The sequence below is a fragment of the Oryctolagus cuniculus genome, chromosome 9, assembly GCF_051225735.1.
Source record: "Oryctolagus cuniculus isolate XC-2025 breed Fujian yellow rabbit chromosome 9, ASM5122573v1, whole genome shotgun sequence".
Lineage (NCBI taxonomy): Eukaryota > Metazoa > Chordata > Mammalia > Lagomorpha > Leporidae > Oryctolagus > Oryctolagus cuniculus.
Genome location: NC_142875.1, coordinates 105,791,175 through 105,815,805, shown reverse-complemented (window position 1 = coordinate 105,815,805; position 24,631 = coordinate 105,791,175). Strand labels below are relative to the sequence as shown.

General features: G+C 39.9%; 2 protein-coding genes across 56 annotated transcripts in view; both read right to left on the bottom strand.

The window, feature by feature from the left end:
• Window positions 1-750, bottom strand: part of CRACR2A (calcium release activated channel regulator 2A) — a 203,073-nt gene extending 202,323 nt beyond the window's left edge. For all 6 annotated transcript variants that reach the window (XR_016212976.1, XR_016212975.1, XM_051850218.3 and 3 more), the window contains exon 1: window positions 624-750. Coding sequence is in view for 4 of the 6 variants with exons in the window: in XM_051850218.3 (XP_051706178.3) it covers window positions 624-683 (60 nt within the window). In the remaining 2 variants the exon portion in view is untranslated. The remainder of the gene's footprint in view (window positions 1-623) is intronic.
• A 3,283-nt stretch (window positions 751-4,033) lies between these two features.
• Window positions 4,034-24,631, bottom strand: part of PARP11 (poly(ADP-ribose) polymerase family member 11) — a 46,646-nt gene continuing 26,048 nt past the window's right edge. For 4 of the 50 annotated variants that reach the window (XM_017343384.4, XM_051850223.3, XM_070048436.2 and 1 more), the window contains 8 exons: window positions 23,785-23,912; window positions 22,325-22,453; window positions 21,222-21,342; window positions 18,869-18,944; window positions 14,867-14,939; window positions 14,656-14,786; window positions 5,855-6,006; window positions 4,034-4,498 (listed from right to left, as the gene is read on the bottom strand). In XM_017343384.4, the coding sequence (XP_017198873.1) occupies window positions 4,182-4,498; window positions 5,855-6,006; window positions 14,656-14,786; window positions 14,867-14,939; window positions 18,869-18,944; window positions 21,222-21,342; window positions 22,325-22,450 (996 nt within the window). In that variant the 5' untranslated portion in view covers window positions 22,451-22,453; window positions 23,785-23,912 and the 3' untranslated portion in view covers window positions 4,034-4,181. Of the gene's footprint in view, window positions 4,499-5,854; window positions 6,007-14,655; window positions 14,787-14,866; window positions 14,940-18,868; window positions 18,945-20,893; window positions 20,953-21,221; window positions 21,343-22,324; window positions 22,454-23,088; window positions 23,162-23,784; window positions 23,913-24,631 lie in introns of all 50 variants that reach the window. The other 46 variants (XM_008259681.5, XM_008259677.5, XM_070048433.2 and 43 more) reach the window with 23 other exon arrangements.

Sequence of the window (24,631 nt, the reverse complement as noted above, 5' to 3'; positions counted from 1 at the left end):
CAGGGAAGTGAGATGGCTATCTTATTTCACCAAAACTCTTCCTGCATACAGCACAAAACAAGTAAAATTACTTTGTTACAGTTGCTAATGAAATACCTTTTGAGAAAGCTGTCATTTTTTCTTTCTTTACTATTTTTTCATTACCTTTTGTTTTTCTCCTTTATAAGCACAGAATGCATGATTTCATCTAGGTATTGATTATCTCTGTTAAGCAAAAGAAAGACTTAATAAAAAAATAAATAAAACACCCTTCTCCAAGGACAGAGGTCAATCTAGGGACTCAAGTCCAGCGAGGCCACAATAACTGTTTCTTTGCAGCCTGGACCTCAAGTACCTGAATGGCCTAGGAACAAAATTTGCAAAGATGTTATTCTGCTACATCATCAAAACTTAGCTGCAATTTTATCACAATGAGTCTTAATGAGTCCCACATTCCAACACACTGGGGGCACGATTTCAGCTAATGGAAAACTTGTTTCCACAGTGAACCTTGACCATTCCGTCCTTCAATTCTTTCAGATCTACAATTAGGACATTTTTGAGACCTTACTTGTTGGCCAACTGAACTTCAAAGATTAAACGGAATGTTTAGCTTGCTTCAACAGGAACGACTGTGGACATACCGGAATGGCTGGAGGCTGGATGGACTGCGGGAAGCACGCTCCTCGGGTGAGTGCAGACATGCCCTCCAGAACTACTCCGCTGAGCCAGGGGGGCACACCAAGAACAAAGATGCTGCAGGTGCCAGGCCTTCATCTGTTCTGGAATTTTCAATAGCACAGAATAAATGATCTTCCCCACAGGTTGGCTCATGATGATTTAGACTGAGAACAAGAGACCTCCCCCATCTCTAAATGGGGATATAAGAGTCACAGGCAACAAATTTTTTCAGGGTCCACTGAGTTTGAGCTGTCAGTTTAGTACTGAAAATGCAAGGTGGAGATGGGACACAAAAACCACAGAAACATGGGGCATATAGACGACCCAGACTGGCTACGCAAAGCTTTAATCACCACAGATCAAACAAACATATTCACATATCAAAAACGGCTCTAAATTCTTTATTATCATTACTAACAATACTGTATAAATGAAATTTTATGCAAATACAAAACCTTCTTGCTTGTAACTTAAAAGATTTATGAAACTTTTTATAAACCCATTTTTTTTTTACCCTAAGGCTAATATCACCAAAATAAAAAACGAAAGTCATTACCAGCTGGAAATTATTCAACGCAGAGTTTTTAAAACTACTTATCATTAATCTGGAATGGCTTCCCTTCACTCTCCCACCCACACTAGGTGATGGCCACAGGGAAAGAACGCAAACGGCTGTGTGTGTCCAATCTTCTTATATACCATCACATGATTCTCAACTCAATCTACTGATCAAAGCAAAGAAATACAATTGTAATATTAGGTTAACTCAACATTATTGTATTTTAAAACAGGTATCAAAATCAATTCTTTCCCATAAAGGGGTAACTAACCCACAGTACGAGCTCAGACAAGAGCAACGGCACACCACTTTCTCACAATGGCCACTGCAGTGCATTCTACTTCATATAAACCAAGTATGTGAGTAAGTTTCCACTGCCTTGCAAATACTTAACTCTGGGCTGCTAGTCACTTTGAGATAAGATCTGTGCCACATCTAAAAGAAAAGCAATTCTCAAATGTTACAAAAGTTATTCATGTGCTGAGAGAGGTACACATGTTAAATTGAAAGAAAAAAAAAGTCATGTTGAAGAGGGAACTTTTTTATATGTAAATAAGAAATAGAACAAAAAGATTTTTAAAATCTGAATTTCTAATTCTCCAACATTATTGCTTGCGAATGAGCCTAGAGCCATTGTCCTACCTCTCACAAGGTAGCCTATTGACACTGCCTCCAAATATTTTCATGCTGATCGCTGCATGTTTTTAAAATATGCTCTTTCTAAATATTCACAGCACTTGATCTAAACTGGCAGCTAGTCTGCACATCTGAGCCAAGAAATCCCTTGCCACTTTGTCTCAAAGTACCCTACAAGCAGTATCTTATGTACTATTTACCTTCCATTGCACAATTACAGGTATTCTGGATTGTAAAACAAGTTTTGGGGTATATAACACCTAAAGAATTACCATTCCTAATCCCATGATGCCTTCCCAATTCAAATGATTGAACAAAAAATACAGGCATGTATATATAAAGAATTGTTTTTTAGGAGTTAAGTTCCTAACTCAGTCAAAATGGGATGAGTTTAACAAAGAGAAAATCTAGTACTAGAAAGAGTAACAGAAAGGTTTTCTAGGGGCCGGCATTGTGACATAACAGGTTAAGCCACCGCCTGTGACACTGGCATCCCATATAAGCACAGGTTCAAGTCCTAGGGCTCCACTTCTGATCCAGCTTCCTGCTATGGTCTGGGGAAGCAGCAAATGATGGCCCAGGTGCTTGGGCCCCTGCACCCAAAGGGGAGACTTCAAAGAAGCTCCTGGCTCCTAGCTTCAGAGAGGCCCAGCCTTGGCCATTGCAGCCATTTGGGCAGTGAACCAACAGATGGAAGACCTCCTCCCCCACCCCACCTCTCTTTTAAATGAATAAAATAAACATTAAAAAATTTTAATAAAAAAAAGGCTTTCAGATACAGGCTTGATACCAGTGCCCTCTTTTTCATGTAGAATTATGGAAAATCAATGTGCAAAAGACTTTTTAACAATTATACAGCAATTCTCCATAGGATACTTGCATTAACTGTACAACATTCCTACTGAGCAGCTCTCTAGCCCCTGCTAGAAGACCATTAGATGCAGGAAGCTGTTCCAATATGATTTACTCTTCTTTATAAGAGAATAACAAAACAGATGGAACAAGTAAACAAATTTCCATAAATAAGATTATGCATTGTATCCAACTTTTCTAGATTTAGTAGTCAATTGCTACTCAAAAAAAGAATACTTGTTGCAAAGATTCTATGCTTTCTGCAATGATTTAAAATAGGGATGGGGCTGGCGCTGTGGTACACTGGGTTAAGCCATCATCTGCAGTGCAGGCATCCCGTATGGGTGCCAGTTCAAGTCCTGGCTGCTCCACTTCTGATCCAGCTCCCTGCTAATGTGCCTGGGAAAGCAGTGGAAGATGGCTCCTTGCACCCATGTGGGAGACCTGGATGAAGCTCCTGGTTCCTGCCTTTGGCCTGGCCCAGCCCTGGTTGTTGTAGCCATTTGGGGAGTGACCTAATGGATGAAGAGTTTTCTCTCTGTCTCTGTCTCTCTCTCTCTCTGTAATTCTGATTTTCAGATAAATAAATAATCTAAAATAAAAAAATAGGGAAATACAACTTAGTAATGTGAATTTTAAAAATCATTGTTGAATAACTGTGTGCTCTGGGGGAGCAAATAAAAACACTGTAGGGACTCCAAAACAAAGGGAAAATAAGTGTTTTGAATAAAAATTTCATTTTGAAGATGGAATAAACAGCTTTCACAGCCAGTCTTGCAGAATTCAAGAGCCCAGGTGGAGGAACAATAGGTTAGTTACAGTCTGCAGCAACTGTCAACTCAGAAGGAAGAGAGAAGAGGAGGCCATGAGCAAGTGTGAGGATGCAACCTGCTATTCTAAGGCAATGGGGCACCCGGCTTGTGTGGCAGCACTGCCAGTAATGTTGTTCTGATTTCTCTCCACCCACTCTGAGTGTTTCGGTTAAACCACACCTTCAGAAGACCAACAAAGCAACATGTTGACTGGCAGACAATGACACCAGAGTTCAGTCTACAAAGGATCAATTCCTCTAAAGGGACACACTTATGTCTGTATTTTTATGCTCTGAACATGAGTGTATGTGCTGTGTCTACGTGAACTAAAATCACTTACCCTGACGACATTCATGTAAACTTTAATGACTCTAAATGACCATGTTAAGTGAGACTCAGCTGATTTCATTGTAAATAGGGTCATTTACTCCTAGGTGTTAAAATGACAATGATATCAATTTTTAACAGATAAGACTATGAATAATGGACAAAAACAAAACAGCAAAAACCAACCTTCAGTAAGTCTTTTTATATGGAGGCCACTTTTCATATCTGTTTCAAAAGTATCAGATAATTAACATTTAGTGGCTAGATGACAGAGGAGCAAATCTTCCTGCAAAAAAGAATAAAACTTCCTTGACCATTGAGATTTGGAAATGAAATCAATGAAAGTCTATCAAGTACTCAGGATAGATTTGGTTGGCATCAAAAACCACAAAGATCTTTGGGTTCCAGGTATCATCCACACAGCTGTCATATAAATTCACATAGCTCCCATCTTTGGAAGGAGGTCGCATGTATTTGGAGTCTCCGTTTATGTAATCTCCAATTAGCACTCGAGCAAGAAACATAGACTTATACGTTCTAAACAGATGCCGCTGTTGCAAGCTGACACCATGAATTTGGAATGTGTTTCCATGCTTTATGTCATCTTTGCAGAAGCGACTGGAGTAAGCGGCATCTCTAGCAAAATAGGTTCCTTAAACAAAAAGGACCAGAAAAAAAAAAAAAAAAAGCCAAGATTATTCCCAAGAATATATTAAACACAAACAAAAACATTCTAATTGTCAGGAGACTAGTCAACATGGAATCGTAATAAAAATAGGTGTGGAATCTCCTCAACTGCAGCTCTCTCAAAGAGGAGGAGAAATCATCTGTGAACAGCTGCACTGCAGACTGCCACAGGGTAGATCTGCTGGTACGGGCCAGTCCTCACCACCGCCACCACCCCCACGGCCCCCCACCAAAAGGTAACAACCAGATTCTGTTTTCAAAAGAAATCTTACAAAGAAGCCAAATAAACAAAACAGATAAAAACTGCTGCGTGATTTAGAGTGTGGCAGGGCCTGAATTTTTACTGCTAGGACCCCCTTCCCATTTCTATTTCCTTCTACTGCTCTCCTTATCTGCTACTCCTGCCCAACACCCAGCAAGGCCCTGGAGAGCACAACTGGTACACTGCTTGTGTTGAGTCACCTCAGAGATAATTTCCAACCGCAGGAAACTCGATCTCTATGATTCACGGATATTACTCTAAGTAACTGAACCCCATGCCCAGGACCAGATTTCTAAGGGAGTGTAATGCTGGTCGCATGGGAACATTCCAAAAGAACGCCTAAATGTGAAAGCTCTATAAAGCAGCAGCAGATTCTCGTGCAACGGGGGACCTGAGCAATCGACAGTACTAAGGAAACACCTGTTCTAAAAATCTTTGGAAATGAATATTGATGGAACTTGGCTAACGCTTTTCTGACCCTCTTATTGTAAATAAATGGGATGGCCATTTCAGTAGTTAACTTCCTCCTCTGGCTGGAGGAAAGGGAACAGAGTAAGGGCCATCTCTTTTCGCCTCACCATGGGTAGTGTGCATAAATTGAAGTACTTGAACTTGTACATTAGAAATAAAGTGAGGTTGTCCTTCACTATTCCTTACAGCTTGTTAATACTGTTACTTATTTTCAAAAAAAAAAAAAAAAAACAACACAGAAACACTAGTATCTGTATCAGTGAACAACATAATTAATTGTTTTGTCCTTCCCTTTTGCTGTAAAGTAGAGCAGGGCTTATACATGGGAATTAAATACAATGCAACCGTCTCTAATATGGACATGCTACCCCATCTGGACGCCTGGGGCTGGGGGAGCTCTGGCAGAGGTCTAAGAGTCTTCCTTGCATCTATTCGTGTTCGAAAGACTCGGGAACTCTGAGGGCTCAGAAACTAGCCAGGAACTTCTAACCTAATGCCCACCCAATCCCTGAAAGCAAAAAACAAGCAATTATCTCCAAAACGGGAAATTCCTAAGACTCAAATTGGACCTGGAATTCTTATCATTACCTTTTCCAAAGAGAGCACCATGTATACCATTTATTCTCCAATCAAAGTTATGAATGCAAATTGCTTCCACAAATTCACTGCTGGTACCATGAAATAGCATTTGTTCATTAATCTGAGGCACACCTCTCCTTTTCTTGAGCTGAGCCTTTTTCCTAAAACAACAACACAAATAGACAAGAAAGCACACACAAAAATATACTATAAATGGCACATAATTTCTAAGGAGCAAAGTTCAAGAGAAATGGTGAAACAGAAAACATTGCTTTACTATAAACCAAAAGAAGGCAACGCAACTCCAGAAAAAGAAATAATTTCAAATGCTCTTGGACAAAAGAGCGTACATCATCTCATCAAAAAATTTTAGTCAACATTGAGACTTAAGGTTGGAAATTACACTCAAAACTATAGTTGTCCATTCCACAGCAAAGGTGATGGATTGACTTAACCAGTTAAACTATAAACGCCTGCAAATGAGACTACAAACTGTGAAATGATACAAAGTTCACAGAGACTTTAGACAATGAATTCCTTGGGCAAGGGCCACATCTTATTCTACTCATCCCCAGACAGTGGGAAATGCTGGTTGAACTATCTGGAACAATATGGCTGCAAGGGACAGTAACTCATTCAGTTTAAGCCTCTTCCCAGTGGACAAACCCCTTCTAAGGCATAAAAGGATGACATTCAATGGCAGGACTGACAGTAACAGAAAAAACTGAAAACAACCCAAAAGTGTTTCTAGATCTTTATATTTTTATCTTCCACATTTATATTACAAATGTAAAAAGTAATGAATTATCCATGTGCATTAAAACAGTAATTCTTGAAAAATAATACTGGATGGAAAAATTATGCTACAAGAAAAGATATATATCTCAAATACTAGTATATAGGTATACATACCTAGATGGCAAAAAAGCATATATATACATGTATGTATAAAATATGGACAAGAAGGGCCACACCAATCTCAGAAGAAAGAAGGAAAGCAGGATGGGGCAGGGTAAACAACGCACCCGTAACTGCAATGTTTTGCATTTCTAAAAACAGGATGTGAATGTGAAGAGTATTAAGATGTTAAATCTGACAAGTAGATATGTGAGTGTGTTTAAACTATGTGCTACATTTTCATGTTTTAAATATTTCAGTGAAAAGATGATTTAAGACTAAACGCTCTCCTCATCACCCTGACAGCTATCCAATATCTGCTTCCAGAGTGTCAAAGACTCCCTCGCTGCCTTGCAAGGCGGCACAACGTACGCGTGATCAGCTGCAGCTGTAAGGATGCACATCTCTCCCAACACAGGACCCGAATCTGCCCTCCCACGGGGGTCTCACTTATTCTCTCCTGAACACAGAACAATTCTAGTCACTCCTACATAAAACAACTCTACAGACAGCCAAAAATAACTATGGACACCCGCCTAGACTTTCTTCTAGAGGTTAAATGGACAGCATTCCCTGAACAACCCTTGATACTGCATAGCTTCCAGGCCTTTCTCCTAGCTGGACAGTCTTTGGTTCACAAGAATCTGCTGGACACTTTTCTAGTTTATGAATGCTGGTAGGAAACAGAAACAGAGCCCTGATACCATCAGACAGCACCACCTCTACCAGCACCTCTATTTGTTTTGTAGCCATGGCATCAAGCTGCTTATATGGGTGTGTTGTCCATCAGATCTCAGAGTTTGCTGTACTTGCACAACTGATTTATAAACCCAAAGCTTACTGATTTCAGTCGAATTTTATGCTAGTAATTTAAAAAGTAAAAATGAAACAACACAGTAACTATCCATTTCAGATGGATGGACGGTATACATAACACACAGTTAGTGAATGCTCTGGCTCTTAATGAGGGAAATGCACCATGCAGTCTTTCTATGTGTACGCTTTCAACTACTGCATAGTCTTTTCAGATCATTAAGCAAGACATCAGAAAGGATGTGCATGAAACAAACACCTACTTCAAAAGAAGAACACATATTCACTAACAAATTACACCAACTTCCTTTACAGAACTTAACATACTATCTCATTTTTTTAAAACAATACGCGTGTGTCCCTTTAATAACTAAGAAAAAAATTCCTTTAAAAAATTAAAGATACTTATTTTAACCCAAATATTTGATAACACTTGTTTCAACCTTCCAAGGTCTGGGTGCCTGATTCACTCACACAACAAAGAAAGTACACTTTCTGGTTAGGAATCTTTCCTCAGTGTGATAGGGAAGGCTGCTACATTTCACTCCACATTCCTGATAAAAAACACTGAAGAACTCAAGAAGAAGGCACACAGGCCACTGAAGTCGCCCGCTGTGAAAGCCTTCTCACCTCAGCCTGTGGACTTCTCTCTGTACTAACATGGGCACACAGTTTTCTACCTCATCTCTATCAGGACAAACTTTCAACTGCTGGATACAAACCAAGTTAGACTACAGAATATACCACTGTATCAGTACAGTGATCCCATGAGTTAGTTTGTCATTTGTGAATCCATACTGGTTTTTCTTCAAGTTTAAATATAAATATTCATATTACTCAAAGGCAGAGAGAGAAAAAAGGAGAGACAGGCAGAGGGAGACTCCCATCTGTTATTTTACTCCTCAAATGTCCACACTAGCCATGGCTGGTGAAGGACCAAAGCTAGGATCCAGGAACTCAATCTGGTCTCCCAAGTGGGTACTAGGGATCCAACTACTTGAGCTATCACATGCTACCTCCCAGAGTGCACTTAGCAGAAACCTGGAATTCGGAGTAGAGGTGAGACTTGAACCGAGGCACTCAGATGTGGGATGCAGGATCCCAAGTGGCATCTTTACTACTGTGCCAAATACCTCCCCCCCCCCTCCATTCCTTCTAATGTCAAGCTTCATGGTCTGTAATGATTAGAATTTACTCTGAAACTCAGGATGTTGTTACTACTTTGCAAGCACAGATTAAACTGAATACTGGTTTAACAAGTCTGTCAGATCCCATCAATGGACTGTGGGTTAGTTAACAGCCTGGAGGGTTGGCACAGCAGGCACTGAAAAGCAGCCTGGTTACTGGACTGGACAAAGCACACAATAGCACACACCAGCTGAAGGCAGAGCAAGGTGGGGTGCTTAGAGCTGTGCATCTCTGCAACACAGTTTATTCCGGTGCCCACTATAAAGGCAGCCAAGAAATGAAGGCACTCAGACTCTAACTCAGATGTTCTAGAAAGGGTCAACTTGAACTTCAGGGCCTGTTGAAATTCAGTTAAAACTGTAAGGAAAGCTGTAGTGGACACCACACTAAGTTCTTCCCAATCTTGCTGATCTGCCCAAACCCACATTCAAACTGATGAAAAGTGGCAGCTGCTTTTCAGGGGTCTCAAAGTCACCACCCCCACATAAGGATTAGAGAACCAAAAGGCTCAACTGTCATGCACAGCTCACAGCTCCACACTCCAGACTGAAGTCTGCCTAAGTTTAAAGCAGAGGGCCTCCATCCTAGCTGAACACAGGAACTACCTGCAGAACTCTGTAAAGCTAAAAAGTCAGGACACAGAGTTCTGACTCAAGAGCTCTGGAATGGGTGGCAGATACCGCAACTTGTTAAACGGCATCACAGAGGATTCTGAAACACAGCTGGGGTGCAGACTCTCCTCTAAGTCCACATCCTTACTGAGACAGCGGCTTTCACTGCTCTTACAGTGCCTTGTCCTTCCAAGCACTGGATCAATAAAACCATCCCCTATCCGCTCTTACATTTGTACTGCTGCAGTAAGTCACACAGCATGCCCACGGTTTCCACTACAAATGCACTTACTCCAGCTTCAGCTAAGCCTCAGTGTGACGGGAATCCTATGGTTCCCCAGGAAACTCTCCTATTTCCCACAGTGGCCACTTCAAAGCTCCCCTTTCCATTCTTCCTTCCTCTCATCCCCTTGCCACTTCATTCTGCTAAGTAACTTCTCTTTTTATTTCACCAAGGAAACTCACGGGAGTAGGAAGGAGCTCCCTAACCCAATCCTCTCTGCATTCCCATCCTCTAGTTACCTATGAGCTTAACTGGACACCTGTCTACCTCCCTTCTGACATACGTAGCTGAATTCCATCCCATCACACCGTTTCAGAGGTCTTAACCCATCAGCTACCATGCCCTCTTTCTTCTACCTTTCAAACTCTCCTCTTTAATAGGCTCTTTCCAATCACAATATTATCTCCACGATTAGATTTAAAAACCCATAACACAACAAACAGAAACACGCCCCAGACCACACATTGCTTATCTTCTCACAAGTCTTATCCTCCTCATTGTGAAGCTTCTAAGAAATAGTTTTCAATGTTTGCTGTACACAAAACCACTACCAACACTGCTTGCAGCAAGGTTAACAAAAATCTTTGCTGCAGGACTGGCGCTGTGACATAGCAGGTGAAGCTGCTGCCTGTAGCACCAGCATCCCATATGGGCACCAGTTCGAGTCCTGGCTGCTCCACTTCTGATCCAGCACTCTGCTGTGGCCTGGGAAAGCAGTGGAATATGGCCCAAATGGTTGGGCCCAGCACCCACATGGGATATCTGGAAGAAGCTCCTGGCTCCTGGCTTCAGATCAGCACAGCTCCAGCTATTGCCGCCAACTGAAGAGTCAACCAGCGGATGGAAGACCTCTCTCCCTCTCTCTCTCACTGCCTCTGCCTCTCTGTAACTCTGCTTTTCAAATAAATAAATAAATAAAATCTTAAAAAATAAATCTCTGCTGCGAATTCGCAAGTACTATACACACACACAATTTTTTTTTTACTTGACATATCTTCAGTATGTGACCAGATAGATGACATCTATTTGTGTAAACGACTTTCTTCCCTTAACTCTGTAACTCAACATTTTAGGAGGGAACTTCAGAAAGTTCACGGAAAGTGGAATTAAAAATAATTTTATTTTGGTGCAAAAGCATTTTGAAATCCATGCATAGTTTTGTTGTTTTTTTTTTTTTTCATAATACCCATTGTCCATGAACTTCTGAAAATCCCTTATATGCATGGATTTCAAAATGTTGTGGGGGGGGGGCTGGGGCTGTGGCATAGTGGGTAAAGCCGCCACCTGCAGTGCTGGCATCACATATGGACCTGGGTTTGAGTCCTGGGTGTTCCACTTCTGAGTCAGCTCCCTCCTAATGTGCCTGGGAAAACAGTGAAAGATGGCCCAAGTCCTTGGGTCCCTGCAGCTGCATGGGAAACCAGAAGAGGCTCCTGGCTCCTAGCTTTGGATCGGCCCAGCTCCAGCTGCTACGGCCATTTGGAGAGTGAACCAGTGGATAGAAGACCTCTCTCTCTCTCTGCCTCTGCCTCTCTGTAACTCTGCCTTTCAAATAAGCTCCAGCAGGGAACTGGATTGGAAGAGGAACAGCCAGGACTCGAACCGATGCCCATATGGGATACTGGCACTGCAGGCAGAGGCTTAATCTTCTATGCCACAGCACCAGCCCCAACAAATAATTTTTTAAATTAAAAATAAATAAATTTATTTTTAACTTCCATTTTCCCTGAAATTTTCCTTCATAATGGTTTTCTTTCACTTTCTGTGGCTGTCACTGCTGTTTCTCCTTGGGTTTTTCTTCGGCTCATCCCTTCCAGAGTTTGGTCCTCGGCTCTCTTCATTATCTACATGCACTGTAAGCAGGTGGATTCATCTTATTCAGTCCTATAATTTCCTTTTTTTCTTATTTTTCCTATAATTTCTATAATCCTGTATTTTCTAACAATCCTAAAGCCTTCCTTTCTAATCTTTACCACCCTCACAAGCTCCTAACCTGTATAACAAAGGATCTTCAAAAAGTTCATGGAGGGGCCGGCCCTGTGGCGCAGCGGGTTAACGCCCTGGCCTGAAGCACCAGCATCCCACATGGGTGCCAGTTCTAGTCCTGGCTGCTCCTCTTCCGATCCCGCTCTCTGCTACAGCCTGGGAAAGCAGTAGAAGATGGCCCAAGTCTTTGGACCCCTGCACCCACGTGGGAGACCCGGAAGAAGCTCCTGGCTCCTGGCTTTGGATCGGTGCAGCTCCAGCCATTGAGGCCATCTGGGGAGTGAACCAGTGGATGAAGACCTCTCTCTCTGTCTCTACCTCTCTATGTAACTCTGTCTTTCAAATAAATAAAAATAAAAGTTCATGGAGAATGCATATTATAAAAAATTATACACAAATTTAAAAATTTTTGCATCAAAATAAAATTATCTTTTAATTCTATTTTTCCATGAACTTGTGAATTAACTGCTATTTAACAGCTCCTCCTCCTCCCATTATCTCTAGACCAGGACCTGCTCCTACACATATTCCTCTAGTCAGTTACAACAAACAAGCCAGAAGCTTGGGAGTTAGGATTCCCTCTCCCTTATCCACCCATACACATTAAATCAAGCACCAGGCCGTGTCATTCGACATCTCTAATATCTCAAAGCTATCCTCTTTGCTCTACTGCAGCAGCTACCACTTCGGTTCAGGTCATTCAGTGTGTCTCAGTTTAATTACTGAACTGATGTCCAAAACTGGCCTCTTGGGGCCAGTGCTGTGGCGCAGTGAGTTGACTCCCTGGCCTGAGGTGCCAGCATATGGGCGCTGGCTTGAGACCCGGCTGCTCCACTTCCAGTCTAGCGCTCTGCTGTGGCCTGGGAAAGCAGTGGAGGATGGCTCAGGTCCTTGAGGCCCTGCGCCCGCATGGGAGACCCAGGAGAGGCTCCTGGTTCCTGGCTTCATAACGGCTCAGCTCCAGCCATTGCGGCCAACTGGGGAATGAACCATCAGATGGAAGACCTGTCTCTCTCTCTCTCTCTCTCTCTGCCTCTTCTCTCTCTGTATAACTCTACTTTCAAATAAATAAATAAACCTTAAAAAAAAAAAAAAAAAAAGCTGGCCTCTTGTTTTAAGCTGTGGTCCCTTTAAGTCAGACCTTAGCACAACTCATATTTTGGGCCAGATAATTTTTTGTTGTAGAAGTTGTCTTGTGCACTGAAAGATGTTTAGCAATCCTGGCCTCTACCCAGTAGATGCCAAGAGCACCTCTCAACCCTACCAGGTGATAAGCAAAATGTCATCAGTTATTATCAAATGTTCCCTTTTTGGGCACAATCACCCCAGGAGAGAATCGCTACCTTAAATCTCTTCTCCACAATATAACCAGATGAATGGGTTTTCTAAAATGTAAATCAGATCCATCTCTCTCTTGCTTAAAGTCCTACAATGGCTTTCTACAATCCCAGGAGAAAGCCCAAACCCCTTAAATTCAGTTTACACAGCCCTGCATGGTCTGGGCCCTGCTAATGCTCTAATTTCAATTCCAGATCAATTCATTCCAACCAAGGATTCTGAAGAAAATCACACGACCACTCCAGATATTCTGCTACACATTCCTGCATACTCTTGACAATTCAGCTTCCTGCTGCTGTGCACTCTGGGAAGCAGCAGGTGATAGCTCTAGACCTTGGGCCCCTGCCATTCACATGGGATACCCGGATGGAGGTTAGGTTCTTGGCTTTGGCCCGGTCCAGCTCCAGCTGTTGCAGGCATTTCAAGAGTGTACCAGTGGATGAAAAGACTCTCACCTTCTCTCTCTGCCTTTCCAATGAAGTGAAAATAAAGAACAGTTTAAATGAATTATGGGTATATCAGATCATTTTAGAAAAACATACTTTGTTCACTGAGAATAAGATCAGTGGAGACAGAGGCATCTATCTTCATGTAAGGGACTCGTTTCTTAAACAAGACCTGAATAAAACTGTCTAGACTCAGTCAAACTCAGCTGTCAAAAGTAAAAGGTGGCTTAATCCAAAGACTCAAGACTATAAAGAACACAAGCAGAAAGCCCCTTGTTTTAGCACACACTATAATGAGAATAAATCACAGAATGCACTCAGGACATATAAACCAGTCAGGGACTCCACACACCGTTATCAAACAAAAGCCAGCCTGATTCTCATGGGTGTGAAAGTGGAGGAGTCCTAGTTTGGGATTTGTTTGAAAATACCTCAGCAACAGCAATAACCACCACAGCGATGGCCTGCGTATGGTGGACAGTGATAAACGTTGAATCAGAATGATGGGTATGTGGGTTCATTAGATTAGACTCTTCGCTTTAATGTCTGCTTGAAATTTTTCTGAATAAAAACTTTAAAAAGTCAGTGTTTATTAAAAATATTAAAATCAAACCCCACCCACACGTATTACTTCCAAATATGTCAGAGAGCCATTTATTTTAAGTAATTAAAGTATATAAAGCCATTTATTTTAAGTAATATAAAGTATATAGTACAACAGGCTAATTTGGACAGCATCTCTGTTATCTGGGATGGGCTTGCTTTTAGGTTAAGTACAGAGAGTAATCCACTGGGTCATTTCCAACCTAAACATGGTAACAGACTGAGTTTTAAATCTACACCATAACCTTTGGGCTAGGCAGGAAATCTGAAGGTACATTTTAAGTGTTCTTTAACACAAAATAAGCAAACGGCTACAAGCGAAACAGTGCAATTGTTAAAAATACGAAACAAACAAAAAAATTCAAGCAAAACAAATGCTTCCAGAGATGTCTTATTCAACCTAACTGGAAGGAGAGAGCTGCTCGCCTCGCAACTCTGCAAGCAAAGCCTGGCTTTTCCTTACAAAGCAGCTCTCTCCCATTCCCTGAGAACGCTGCAGCACAGTGCTGAGACCAGGTGCAGAGAAACACAGCCGCCTGCAGCACTGAAAACGAATACCTTTCAACATCCACGCTGCACCACTGAACCGTGCTAAGACCACAAGCAGCTCAGAGGCAAGGAGAAGAGTCAGAGAAGTCGCCTCACCTGCAGAAGAACTCCCACAAGTCTAGATTCTGAATTCTCTGGATTCTTTTAATTCGGTTGCGATCCATTGTTTTCCCAAAGAGGTTAGCAACTTCATTATATTCATGTGTTTGGTTGTGCAGAGAAATAAGCTGGAAAAGGAATTTTGCACAGCTTTACTACAGCCTTTTCCAGTTTCCTCCACAGTACAGATGGTCAGTGCAGTGCTTACCTGATACGGGACTTCAGTATTCACGTTCTCCCAGTGTGTGGGCATAGGGATGGCTTCATTTTCACAGATGTAACTTCAAACAGCAAAGATAAAACAAATATTAGAAGCCAACTACAATTATTATCAGTGAGTCAGCCCTTCCTCCTAAGCTGATTGCTCATGTTCAGGGTATTATGACAAATGCAATAAACTGTAGCCCTTGGTTTCTTTATTTTAAAATATTTATTGAATTTCTACTGGATACTACTTTTTAGAAGCTGGACTGCTAACTTTAATGAAAAATATCCAATACTATATACCATCAAATTTTCAAAAACAGCTGTTTAGTTCTATCTTGATTTTTTAAAAATTTCTTTAAAATGTAAGGAAGATTTTAGGCAAAGAAAATCACTAAGAAGACAACCAAACTTGCTATTAAAAGAGAGAAGCCGAAAGTCTTATTTATACTTACTTATATTTTTACTTATATTGCATATTTAATAAAATCAAGACTCCTCAGCCATACATTTGATATCCTCCAAGATCTAATTCAAAATTAAATCTTTTTCTGTTTATTGTCTACTATTCTTCTAGATATGCTGTCTACAGTTAATTCACTTAATGCAGTTAGCGAATCTGAAAAACCATGAAACATGTTCAAGCCACTGGATGTGGCCACAGAAGAAGACACCGACACTGGGAGACGGAATAGTGAAAGGCTGATCCTGACACAGGTCTCCCCGGCCCCTGCCATCTCAGGCTTCCTGGAAGAAATGAAGAAATCTGAAACCTAGCTTTAGTTTACTTTTTCTAAACTCATCTTAGTTTTTGAAGAAATCAACATATGACTAAAATGAATGTGAATAAAGAGATGTGCCGACTCTCCCTTCTGTTCCAATGCTTGGCCTGTCCAACTCTTACTTCTTACCTAGACTACAGTACTCACTGTTTTTAGTCTCTTGGGTAATCTTTCAGAACTTCTTTAGGTGAAGTTTTCTGCCCACACAAATGGTATCATCATGTATACATATTCTGTGCCTGGTTTTATTTTACTTAGTATATTCTATGAGAACGTTCCCTATAGTATAAAAAGGAGCCCCATCCCTAAGGTCTCTGATGCAGATTTTATCAGGCCCCAGTCTCTCTCCCTTAGATTGCAACTCCTCTGTGGTGATTTCAAGTCAACTCCTTACTAAAGATTAGCTCAGTGGCCAGTGCTGTGGTGTAGCGGGTAAAACCACCAACTGTGGTGCCGGCATCCCACATGGGAGCTTGTTCCAGACCCAGCTGCTCCACTTCCAATCCAGCTCTCTGCTATGGCCTGAGAAGGCAGAAGATGGCCCAAGTCCTTGGGCCCCTGCACCCACATGGGAGACCCAGAAGAAGCTCCTGGCTTTGGACTGGTGCAGCTCTGGCCATTGTGGCCATCTGGGGAGTGAACCAGCAGATGGAAGACCTCTCTCTCTCTCTCTCTCTCTCTCTCTCTATGTGTAACTGTGACTTTCAAGTAAAATAAATAAATCTTTAAAAAAAAATTAGCTCATTAAATTAAGTGTACAAGGGTCAGCCTTTCAAGGACTCCAGACTGCAAAACTCAGAATTTAATTGTCTGTTCAGTAACTAATATAATACTACTGCTAGACCCTACTTTGAGTTGTACAGGAACTTTAAGCCCTAATCAAATAAAGCAATAACCAATCTACCCAAGAAGGGCCAAAGCCTACTCTGCATCACAGCATTTTCAGAAGAACACACAAGCCATCTATTGCTGACCAATCCAAGGAAGGTCCCAAGAACCAGGGATCAACCAGAGGCCCACACTCTAACTGAACATGTGTTGCTCAACCTCCATTTGAATCTGTAAGATCCACCGCTCTTGTTCCCTCAAGGAGTCAGGGAATTAAGCCACAGCTGCTCAACTCCTTGCTCTGAGAACTGCAAAAAGACCCTCCTACTTTCTTCCCCCACACTTGTGTCAATAATTGGCTTGCTAAGTGCCAGGCAAATGGACCCAATTTTGGGGGTTCTTTGGCTATTCCTCTAACCAGATTTGGGGGAGCACTGTAACAGGTACATAGAAAGTATCCTCATTTCCAGAGCCTACAACAGAGCCTGGTAAACACTTAATAAATAAAAGCTGAATGAAAGAATGCATCCTATTTCATAAGCACTTAGAATTCCATTGTATAGATATACCATAATTTAGCCAGACCACTATGGATGAGATTTAGCTTGTATTCAACTACTTGTTACTGTGTAAAGAATGCTGAAAAAAAAGCTTGCCCATTTGTCATTTTACAGGTCTCCATTAGTTCACCTGTAGAATAACATCTTTAAAATGAAATTTCTGGATCAAAGCACCTATGTATCACCATTCTGACAGATACTTCCCAAATGCTGTCCTTGAAGGTTAGACAACTGACATCCTCACTGGGAGTACAGAGAATGTCTAATTTCCAACAACCTCTCCATAAAGGCACGTTATCAAACTCGAGTTTCTGTTAACCTAATAGTAAGAAACAGTCTGGTGTTAATTTGCATTTCTTAATTATGAGTATGAACTATTCAAATTCTCTGCCCTAGAGTCCTACAAGTACTTCCTGTACTACAGTGATTAGCACTTCAACTGTAATAATGAATACAAACATATTCTCAACATTTTCTCACTTTGCATAAAGTATCTTTTGGCTATGGAAAAAAACTTCTTATGTAACCCATATCTTTAATTAACTCCTTGCCAAGAGGCAGTAGGTATCTTTGCCTTGCATGTAACAAAGGCTCAATCTGGTACAGCAATAAAGATTTCTCTGTCAGCATCTACCGACCTCCACCTCTCTGTTTACCCTAACTATTCTTCCTTTTTGGTTATTATCTGTGTATTGCCCTCTACTCTGTTTAATTATTCCCTTTCCTGTGTTCCTTCTATGCTTGTACATTTAGTCTAGGACAGAAAAAAGTGCTTCACCCCATCCTGTGCCTCTTCCCCATACCAAAGGCATATCAGATATAACAACACACAATTACAATACCATTTTCCATTATTATGTCTTATTTTTCTCCCAGATTACATATCCTTTTGAAGGTAAGTAATTTTTTTACTATACTCCTTGCACTGAAGAATGTGGCTATGATGTAGCTAGTAAGAAAAGAATATCCTTTGTGTTCCACTGAAGTCCTAGAGCATTCACTATGTAATTATTTGGATAATTTTAAAATAATGATGCTAAAATATAAGCCAAGTTCTGAGAAACAAAATGATAGATACTTAAAAATATTTTTTTCTTTAATCCTTTCAAAATATCTTCTTGGAATGAACAAATGGGCATTCCCTACAATTCACATGTTACCTTTGTTTTTTTTTTTTTTTTTTTTTTTTTTGCCAGTTTCCTTTTAAATTCTTTGAGCAGAAGGAATTTCAATATTTGCCTGAGGAATCATTGCAGAATATAGGAATTATTGCTAAGATTTTTTCCTTCAATTCCATTCACATGAATAGCAAATATTAGTTTTCTTCTGGCATTTATATTTCCTTTTCTCAGTCTAAGCTTCCAGAGAGAGCAAACAGGAAACTTTATAACTCAGATCCAGGGAAGACAAAACTATACTCTTGTCTCACAGTGCTACCATCTTCTTTAGGTCTCCTTTAGTTACTACAGATTCAAAAGCATGTGCAGTGGTTGCTCTATGGGGATCAAGGGAGGTGTAGAAAAGTGGGCCATTACCTGGGATTTATGGTCCAGATAATTGGATGATTCTATGAAAGTCTTTTCAAGTGAACAATTCAAACTTACCTCAGTGGGTTATTTTAAGGATTTATGGCAGAGACCATTAGGTAATTACCATGCAAACCGTTCTGAAGAATTAAAAAATATAAACATACAAGGAGAAAGAAAAAGAGTATCAGGAAAGGAAATATTGACAGGAAATAATAATGTTGCTATTTCATCAACAAATGAGAGATTCAATATTTACAAGACCAAGGTTAAGATCACTGAATGCCCACCCCTATTCTCTTTACAATACCTGAAAGCACTGATAGAAAAGGGAGCTCTTTTTATTAAGCGCTGTTTTCCAGTGGTGAGATTCATTTGCTTCATTTCTGTACACAAGGACAAAGATATCAGATAAGCCACAGGAATGTTAGCAGCCACACCATGAGGTGAGCAGGACACACGGAGCTTTGAGAGTAACTGACTCTAAGGATTCTGTACCATCCATCTATGTATCATGTCACAGAGGTGCTCTCCAGGGGGCACAGCTTCACTGCTCGATCCAAGGTCACATAGGAACATGCTAATTCCACATACTATCCAGCATGCAGGGAATATTCACTTCTGCATCAGTCAGGTTAAACTGAAAGCAGAACAGGAGAGTTCTAAACCTAGGGAAGTTCAGGATTCTAGATAGAAATGACAGTACTAAGTCCTCTAGTTGGTTTATTACGCAGAAAAACATATTTTGATTTCTCTAAAATTTTTGAAAAAATAAAAAACACATCATTCTTAGAAAACTCGCAGAACTCACAGACTTTCAAATATCTGAACATTTCTTGCCTTCTCTTTAAACTGTATGCTTGAACCCAACAGACAAGCTGGCTAGACCCAACACCTACTTATATACAAGATTCTAGGTGTAAGATTAACCACAAGTATCACTTTTGCTTTCATACATGCCTTAGCCGTATCAGTACTGACTAGGTCTGGTTCTTCCATTTCTTCATTCCCACAAAGTTAAGTAGTAAGTCTTAATGTAAGATTCTGGCCAGTTTATCTCATTTATTTACCATCATTCCATTCCAAAATAAAGGGGTTCACTCATCCAGGCAAATGCTGGTATGAAGTGTGTTCTGCTCTTTCTGTATTCTCTAAGACTCTGAACACAAAGGGGCTACTACAGGCAAGACCTGTGGTGTCACCTTCTTCAACCACCTTCTTTTAAATTTGCTTTTTAACCATTTTTATAGTGAGAACCTGTGTTGGCTAGAGGCCAAATGGCTGAGGCAAATAAATTTGCAAACAGCATATGTGAAATGCTAATATTTACACCTTTTAATCTGCTTCATTACACACAGGGTTGGGAAATTTGGATTACTAATATATATGACTTCTATTCTTTGATAATGACATATTCTAATAAACTGTATTTTCTGACTGGAAATTTCCACAAAGTGCAGTTTCTTTCAGAAACGTGTGGCTTGTGGAACGACCTATCAGCTGCTTTGACAAACTTCATCATCTACATGAAGCCTGAAGTCCAACACGTATTATTCTGCTTCAGTACTGCTTCCGAAACAGCATTTGCACAAGAGACTAAAACGTCTACCTAACACCTTCCACCTAGGTAACAGCAGAGAGACCAGTGCCGGCACTCCCTGAATGGCAGCATATTTGCCTAATGTTGTTAAAAAAGAAAAAAGTCATAGTTATTCAAGAGTAAGAATCCAATAGCTTTAACTCTTAACAGCAGCAACAACAAAAAGCAGGAACAACAACTTTGGTGGGATGGCACACGTGAGATATTTGGTTGTATCAATCCCTTACTGGGCAAATCTCCTTTACCTTGGTTCATCCACAGAAATATCTTAAGGTTTTACCAACTTGCCCAACCACAAAACATTATTAACACTGCCATAAAGGCACTCATGGAAACTGAGCAAGAATAGGTAGAGAGACAACGAAGCTGTATAGCAATCAAAGTACACACTCATCAGCAATCTTCCACCATCCAGGTCTTGTCTGCCTCTGAGCACTCAACAGTGAAACCTAAGAGGCTGAATCCAATAAGCTTTTTCATGGAATACCAAAAACATGCCCATTTATCATGAATAAAATCCAAAGTGGGGCCAATGGGCAGACAAGCTGGCTAATCTGTGAAAGAGCCAATGAAAGTAGAAAATGGCAGAAGCCTTTTCCATTGAAGAAACAGTTTTAAGGCAAACACACCAAGAGGAGGGTCATTCAGCTAAACCTGGTCTTGACCTATTGTGAGGCATTTATGAGTTTCTCACTTAACATCTCAGTTCGATCTTTAAAATTAAAAGGTTCCTACCTATTTCAGAAGACTAATGTGATGATGAATAAAACAACAGCTATAAGTGTTTGCAGTCCCTAGAAGACAAGCATTACATGAACTCAAAATATATGACAGTCTCCACATACATCAATACAACGAAGTATATACACATGCCTTAACAAAAGGCAATGTTGGTCAAGAAGATTTTAACTCCTGGATTTTTCTAAAGGGATTTTTGTGAACAAAAAGGATTTACTTCACTGTTTTCAAATATATCATCTAATCTTGAACTTCAGAGCTTTTTTAGTAGATTTTACCATACCAATATACTAAAAACACACAACTATTAGGGAAAAAAACATACCTGCAAAGTCTATCTTGTAGCTGAATTTGGAAGTAGTAAAAGAAATGGAGCCACAAGGATTTGTTTTGAAGCTTTTTTCGATATCTTCACTGCTAACTGAACACTGAATGTTGGTATCCGGCTTTAAGACAAACCAGAAAGTTTTATTTACCAGCTGTTCACATTAATGACCTGGCCACAGAGGTGGTATTGTGGTCACAGAAACAGGGAATGGACGGAGGAGGGAAACTTACTGATCACCTTTTCTAGTCCCTAGCATTTAGGGAGGATCAGCATACTGAAAATCATTTATGGATTTCCAGTGAAGAAACAACCAGTTATAGTCCCTTTGTTCAAATTATTATACTTTTTACAAAATATTCTAAAAACCATGCTTTCTGAGTGGCTCAAATTAAATTAAATTTTCTTTTAAATAGCTCGGTGAGGCTCAAAAAAAAAAAAAAAAAAAAAAGACTGCAGGTTTTTGCATATGGGTTCAAATCTGAGCTTAACCATCTGAGTGACCCTGGACAAATGATGTTAACTTCCCTGAGCCTCACTTTCTTTGATGGGTAAGACAGTGTTAACACCTGCTTCAGAGTTGCTGTGAGGATGAAGGAGAAAGTCTACATATGAAACCTAACATAATACCTAGAGTGTAGAAGGTGTTGACTATGAACTTGACCTTCCTGCTCTCTTTGTCCACCAAATCAAACTTGGAGTTGCTCAGACATACTGACACCAAGCAACTCTCAGTCACATTTACCCTCTGGACACACAGTGACCATGCTGTTTATCTAAATAAACTTACTCTGAAAACTGGGGAAAAGAAAAGGAAAAGGACTAGACAAATTTCTAACTTTTCTCTTAGTTATGCTACTTGACTTCCTTAAGGTTTGATTTCTTCCAAGTTCTGCACTCTTCTTATGCACTGTACAAGGGGTTCTCAAAAAGTTTACGGGAAAATGCTAATATGAAAAAACTACATGTGGATTTCAAAATGTATATACCCCAAACAATTTAAATTGTATTTTTCACAAACTTTGAAGTCCCTTCATATAACTCAGCAAGATGATACTAAGTGAACCTAAACCCCTCCTGCTAAATTCAAGGGAAGAAGATACCTGAAACATGTGCCACTTCCCACACTCTGCCAAGTAAAACCAGCCCCACTGTGTATCTGATGTGTCCATGTCATCCATTTCACTGTCCATTGTTTTGGGAAAGAATTCTTCTGCTTTGTGAAACATCTCCTGAAAAGTCAGAGAGGGGTGGTGGAAGAAATAATCTCATTAATAATTAATAATTACGGTACTTTCTAAACATCACTTTACTTCTTTATAAACAACCATATTCCAAGCGTCTTTCTCACACTGACACTCTAAAAACAGCATTCTAAATTCTATTGGCTCTGAAGAAAAACATTTTAAAATGCCAAGTATCACTACTTTAACAAATCAGGCAAATAATAATCACATTAGGTAAAACATATCAGTGCCCACTGAAATACTTTAAGTACATGATATCCACATCTACATGCACATCAGGTTTTCAGTATATCCCAAGGAATTTCTATTTTATCATATGTTCACTAACAGTTAAGATCAAATGCAAATGATTTTTGTTCTAAAGTCATTATTTCATTTAATGGCATGGGAAGAGGCTATATGTAAAAAATATGATCTTGAGTACAAAGTTATAAAAATAGAAATAGTTTGATCCAATTTTGATGAAAATAAATCTATATTTACCCATATGAATGTATATGTGTATGTGTGTATATACACATATATGTTTACAGACACATAAATAAAAAAAGTCTGGCTGCATGTACAACCATTTGCCAGAATGCTTGCTAAGTTTTAAAATAATACCAGCTAGTCCTCACATGGCTCTTACTTGGTGCTAAGTGCAGTTCTCAATACTCTGCAGACAATCATTCATTTAGGCCTCACAACCACCTATATGAGACAGGCACTATTATTATTCCAAATTCATAAATGAGGAAACTGGAAGCAGAAAGGTCATACAATGGGGAGCCAAGATTCAAAACCAGTCTGGTTCCAGGGTCTGTGCACTTGACCAATACTGCCTTATACTTCATTATCAAGTATTGATTATAATTTTAACTATACCAATTAAGTCACATACACAATACCTTTAAAAAGTTTTTAAATACTCATAGGTGGATATTTTGATGAAGAAGTCACTAGAAACTGAACAAAGAGGCTAGTCAAGGAAGATTAAACTTTATATGGAATGCGCCTTCCTATCCTTATTCTTTCAGTGCACTAAAATTATTCATTTAAATCTGCACAACTAATAGATGAGAACATTGTCCTTGTAAAAACTCACAACATTCATGATAAAGCTGAAGACCTTTCTGATCATCACTTCCATCTCTGAGACCTCTCACCTGCCTTCTCTCCAAGGTTGGCCAATGCTATCAATTTACCATATACCTTTTAGACCTTGTCTAGGCCATGGGTCCCTCCCTACAAAATGGAAAATTAAAGGTTGCCTCCTCATCTGGATGTTATTAGAACAACAATGAAATAATGTAGGAAAGTATCAAGTACAGTACCTGACTGAGCTCAATGAATGGGCCTTGTTATCTTTTTAAATTTTATTCATGTTTGGAAACTCTCTCCAAGGAATATTTATTATTATTTTCTGGTTTTTATTTCTTCATGTTTTAAAGTTGATTGGCTGCTAAGAAATGAAAAACAGAACACCCTAGGATCAAGAACTTCAGGTTCAGGATTCCCTATTTACTTTACATATGTAACTAGATAATAAAGACGATTTAACATTTCAGATCAAGTGCCCAGTTAAACATTCACAAGCTCTGATTCTTGTTTCCATCATTGGTCATATTACTTCACTGAGACAGAAAGAGACACACAGAAAGTAAGAGTGACCGGAATTCAGTTTTTTCTTCTGAAAATAACCAGAAAATTTTAGAAAGATGAATTTGAAGCAAACAGTTAAGATAAATATTTAGCTTATGCGTTATTTTTCCACTAAAAAAAGGAATGGAAATAAGAAAAGAATCCTTTATAGAGCATATGCACAACATGTGTGCTCTGCTACTTCGCACTGTCCTCAAGACCTTACTTTAAGCCAGATGACAAGCAAAAGTGTTCTAAGGAAGTCCTTCAGGAATTCTTCGTAAGCAGCTGTGGGTGGGACCTAGGGGAGACCCCTCTTATTTTCATCCTACTTTAGAGAGGCCAGCACTACAGACAGGGAGCATGACGTTGAACACACCTGAAGCACTTCAAATTTTCTAAAATTCTTTGTTTACACAACCTTTTCCTCCACAACCCAACAGGCGGGTGAAAGAAGTCACTATCTTCCACTTAAAGTCAGGAAAAGATCAAAGCACAGAATAATACCAATTTTTTGTCGAGCATCAGAGTTAGTAAACA